We start from the raw sequence: 5,429 nt of genomic DNA on the forward strand, positions 1-5,429 counted from the left end.
GATACTGAATAGTACTGGGAGGGTAAGAAATTTCAAGTACTCTGACTCTTAACTGTTTTATCACCTAAGGACCATAAGGCATTGAGATCCCAACAGTAGCAATCTCCTGAGTTGACAAATTAATCTAATCTTTGCATTTGCATGAAGATCTGTCCCAGAATCAAGAGCATCTAAATGCTTCCTGAAGCTGCATGTGTAGGAAAAACACATTAATCAACAGGTTTATTCAGGACCTGCTGGGATCAAGGACGTGGTTTGTGCAGAATGATAGTGGTAGTCCTCTCTCATACCTGTTCCTAGGAAAATAACATCATATTGCCCATCTTCTGCCATGACATGATCCACCACGATCTGAGTCAGACGATAGTCCACATTGATTCGAGTGAATACTGGTCCTCCCGTCACTGGGTAAATGGATTTGTACATCAGTGGATGGCGTTTAATAAAGCTAATTACTTCATCAGGAAAGTCTCTGGTAGACTTTATGAGCGGATCATAAGTTTTGCTTGGACACTGAATAAAACAGAGAACAAGAAGATGAGAGAATTATTAGGAAAGAAGTACAAGTAAACTGTAGGTTTCTTTGTGGAGTAGGAAAGCTGCCTGGTCCAGATCAGCTATGTCAATTTGTAAAGCACATTTGACAGTGGCTGGTAATTTGATTTACGATTGAAAAAGCTCAGTGTTGATTTGAAAGCATGGGAGCAGACTGACAGTGTGCTCTTTTGGTTCTTCAAAGGGTCATTTTCTCCCCTGTTTCTCCACTCTGTCCTCTTTTTCCATTTTTACCTCTCTTCAAAAGTTTTTCCCCTTCACCTTCATTTTCCTTTATCCTGCTCCCACTTTTTCTCCTTAATCTTTTAAAACCACCCAAAACTTGTTAATCTGTTTCATCTCACTCATTTGTACTACTCCTCAGAATTATAAATCTTCTGTTCTTGTTAGTTATATGCTCACACCTGCATATATATATATACTACCTATAGATATATGCAAGCTTAGAAGAAAATTTTATAGGCTTTTCTTCTTTCTCAGTCAGAGATTTTGATAAACTAAATTAGAACTTAGAGGGGAGATGAACTTCCTTAGCTCCTTTAAGATACTCAGGAAAATAAGAGAGCATCAGAAAAGAGAAGCTGTCTGTTTGCTGTTGGATAAAATTAATTTCTATTTATTGTATTTACATATCTGTAAACACAAACTACTAAAAGCTACACAACTTTTTTTTAGTATTATCATGAAATGGTCTTAAAGACTATAACTAAGACCCTTTGTTTCTTCATATAGCAGTGTTCCTAAAGAGAGTATGAAACATGCCTTAATACCATACCACTGTCACCAATAATGAAAATGCATTGTTGTTATTAACATTGTTATGCACTTTGATTTATTTTTTTTTTATTATATATTTGAGTCAGCAAACAATCTAATAATACAGGAAAATTTCTAATTTTTCTTTAGATATTTAGAAACTAATTGTATATAATACCATAATAGATGTCCAGTGTAGGCCACTTCAGAAATTTGGTCTCATGAATAAGTCACAAGTTTAATCCATATTCAAGTAGAAACTAAATTTTCTGTGAGAACACTTGTGAAACCAGTAAGAAATGCCTTATCAGGTTGGATATTTTAAAAACATATGGAAATCAAGTCTGGAGTGAAAGAGACTGTCATGCTGTCTAGCTGTCATTCCTAGGCACAGGTAACACCATGCAGTTAAATTTGTCACACGCTGAACAAACCAGTGCAGGGATAGGTGCAAGGATGGACTTTCAGCAGCGAGCCTGGAGTGCCCTCTGGTGGCTATGGGGGGAAAAATCGCAAGTATTTAAAGTGCAGGATCTCCTCACAAATCAAAATTGTTCTGCTTTTTGTATTTCTTCTCCTCTTATCAAGGCTGAGTTTCTGCCCTGGTGACGCAGTGAGCCAGAATTGGGCAAAATCCTCACCAGCATGCCCCATGGTAGATATGCTCAGGGTTACTGTGGCAGAAGGCTGCTAATAAATGCTTTAACGATGTTCTTTTTTCCTGACTTAAATACCCACATTTACCTTTTATGTGTACATAACAGCCTGCAGTCTTAGGCTATAACGTTTCTGTGAACTGCATTTCCTATGCCTCCTGGTTTTGGTTTTTTTTTGTTTCTAAAAAAAGGCATACTCTCCAAATGCCAGCTGATCCCTGTAGCTCATTATTTCTCAGAAGTTACTTTCCTTACTTATCCATATAGCTGAAACTCTTACCCAGGCCCATGGCTTGGCTGCTGCAGCATCCTTTTCTCTGGCTTTGAGCAGCACAATCATCCTTCTCTAGTCTAAACAACTGCTACAGTCATCACTCCGTCAGATGCTTCCCCAGTGTCACTCATTTATTGCTGGGGTTGGGTCCCATCTCTATTAGACCCATACTGACAAATTAATCAATTCAGCCATTCCTTTGGCTTACACAAATTAAGTTGGTTCTCACACAGCTTGCTTGAAGACCACTCACAAACCTACCTCTTCAACCTTCTTCAAATTTTTCACTTCTCTGCCTTTCAGGGTGAGTCCAGGAATATATTTGCAAGGTCAGTGATGTCAGTGATCCATCATCTCTCATGCTCATCTATATCTGCTTTCCTTCCCATGGCTGTTTGCATCTCTTTTCTGTCTCTTGTTTTGCACTTTTAGTCTCTAATCTGAGTCTGAGAAAGCTTCTCTTTCGAATCTGGAGGCTTCTAGAGGTGTTAATGGGGCACTACAAATCCTGCATAATAAGACTAACTGGAAACACTATTCCAGTTGGTGACACCCTTTTACATATAAGCTGTTTATTGCTTCTTTTTTAACACCATTTCTAACTAAGAAATCCCTGTGTTTCCTGCCAGGTGGAGCCATTGCACAGTTCGTGAAGAAAGAAATGTGTTTAAATAATGCCTTTGGAGTCTGCCAGGAGAAAGTTAACATTTGTGGTGGAGTTGCTCTACAATCCTCCTACAGGGCTGATTTTGACAGAGGATACTTTAGTTCACATTCCCAAATCTCCAGTTTGACATGTGTTCAATCTACGGTGCCAGTTAAGGGCTTGCGGTTAAGATTTGTTCCGCTATGTAAGGTTTGGCATTATCCAAAACATTTGCATTAGGAACAACACACACAGCTCCAAGGGCTAAGCACGTCCCTCCTCCATTGCTGGCAAACTCCATTCTCATGGCCTCACGATATCAACCACGAACAGCAAATCCATTCCTGTGGGCTCAGGATGAGCCTGGACACTTCTCTCCCTTGGGTTTCCACTGCCCCTTCTCTCCCTGAGCTGAGGGATACACACAGCTGAAAAGGGAATGTAGCCTTCACCCAGTGGCCACAGGTACTGTGTACCCATGCCTAGGGATGAATTCTTCATGCAGTAAACACAGATAATACAATGCAGAATTATTTTTATCATTTATACAGTTCTACATGAACGTACTTCTGTATAAATACCCCAAATGCAAAGTCAATAGCAACTAGTTATTGAAGAATATTAGTTATAAAGAAAAATTTCTGACCGGGGATAACATTCTCAAAAGAATCAGAGATTACCTGTATATTCAGAAACAAAACATGCCAGTGAAGCACAGAACAACTGTCATTCTACATCCATATCTACGGTCACATCTGAAATGCCTGCTGAGGGCAGGTCCTGATAAACCTTAGACCCCCCAACACTGCCATGGCGAGGGTATCAGTTGGAGCGTGCCTAAACTATGGCAAAGCCTCTTCTAACACTAAACCGTGCAGTGACTATGGGTCTGCACTTGAACCTGACCTCTGGTTTTATTTAGTAGACATGTAGCCCAGTGATTTAAAAGACTACAACCTATTTCCAGTCCTTGCTTGGACTGATTTTTATGGGTGTCTAGAGACCTAATAGATTTTGTGTCAGTGTCCACTTGCTTGGCATTGTTTCAATCAGTAGGAATTAAGCCTGTGGCTATAAAAAAGCGGGGGAAGAACTGTTCACAAGGGCATGGAGCAATAGGACGAGGGGTAATTGTTTTAAACTAGAAAAGGATAGATTTAGGTTGGATATTAGGAAAATGTTTTTCAATATGAGGGTGGTTGATCATTGGAACAGGTTGCCCAGAGAGGTGGTGGAGGCCCCATCCCAAGGTCAGGCTTGATGGGGCTCTGAGCAACCTGCTCTAGTAAAGATGCCCCTGCTCACTGCAGGGGGGTTGGACTAGACGACCTTTCAAGGTCCCTTCCAACCCAGTACATTCTATGATTCTATGATCTTCATAAAGGTTTGAAACTGTTTACTGAAAACAGGGCTGATGCTCCTGAATCACCTCGTAGATTTTAAAAATTTATCCATGGACAGTAAACCTGTGCCAACTGGAATTAAGATATATTCTATTGCATATTCAGCCATTTTGTTTCAATACAATTTAGTGTAAGGCTGTGAAAAAAATAACAAGAAAACAAAGATGTAAGTTCCATGCTAGCTCTCTCACCCTCTGGCTTGCTGAGTAAGAGCTCCCAAATTCTGTTTTCTGCTGTGCTTTCAAAAACTAAAGTCTTTGCAAGGTTACACCCCTGAGGTGGGCTGTAGTCAGCTTGATTTTTGAAGATAACATCAGTTAAATAATTTCACAAAGAAATGCATGCTTTGTATTACATAGCAAAAGAGACTACAGAAAACGTGAAAAAAAAACCAGACAATTTAGATTTTAAACTATTTTAAAATTTTAAACTTTAAAGTATTAGTAAAATAATAAAGTAAACCATAATACAGGAGAAATTATTCAGAGAGCACAATAACTAGATAAAAACCAAATCACGTGCACATTTGCTACATGAGCAGTACTTCAGGAATGAACATTTGTCCTTAGCTTTAGAACAACCAAGGTCTGAGTCTTTACCATTTATACCAGAATCAGACCTCAGAAACCCTACCGATTACAAAAAGCATATTCATCTTTGCAGAGGCTTTGTTTGTTTGAATTTGCAGTTTGTTGGAATTAATAGATAGAAACACATGTGCTTTCATTGTCTTTGGATCAAAAACCTTGCATCAGTTTATTCTATATAGGACCAAAAAATAAATTTATTCTTCACTTCCCAAACCATAAAATAACTGTCTTCCCTCTCACTGAGTACCAGAGGTTGATTTTCCCTTATATGTGCATTTTTGGTGGTTCATGTTCTCACTCAGTACTCTGAGTTACAATTTGTATCTTCTGGAAATCCGTTGATTGCCCACCTATTCACAGGTCAATCCCAGAAGGCCATTTCTATTTAAAAAATGGTAGTAGTCTCATGGGCCTTAAAGATGTCCTAGATTTTTCCCAAAATACGTCAACAGAAGAACATAAGAGCAATGACATCACTTACTAAAAACCACTAGGATAAAATATCTACCAATACGGAACTATAAAGTTGTTACAGTAATCCCAAAGGCC

General features: G+C 39.0%; 1 protein-coding gene across 1 annotated transcript in view; it reads right to left on the minus strand.

The window, feature by feature from the left end:
- The window catches only part of SEMA3D (semaphorin 3D), a gene marked incomplete at its 5' end in the record, with an annotated part of 60,917 nt that overhangs the window by 21,643 nt on the left and 33,845 nt on the right, over positions 1 to 5,429 (minus strand). Inside the window, one exon of the mRNA XM_010172542.2 lies at positions 291 to 513. Coding sequence (XP_010170844.1) covers positions 291 to 513 — 223 coding nt within the window. The remainder of the gene's footprint in view (positions 1 to 290; positions 514 to 5,429) is intronic.

The sequence above is a fragment of the Antrostomus carolinensis genome, unplaced genomic scaffold, assembly GCF_000700745.2.
Source record: "Antrostomus carolinensis isolate BGI_N321 unplaced genomic scaffold, ASM70074v2 scaffold6147, whole genome shotgun sequence".
Lineage (NCBI taxonomy): Eukaryota > Metazoa > Chordata > Aves > Caprimulgiformes > Caprimulgidae > Antrostomus > Antrostomus carolinensis.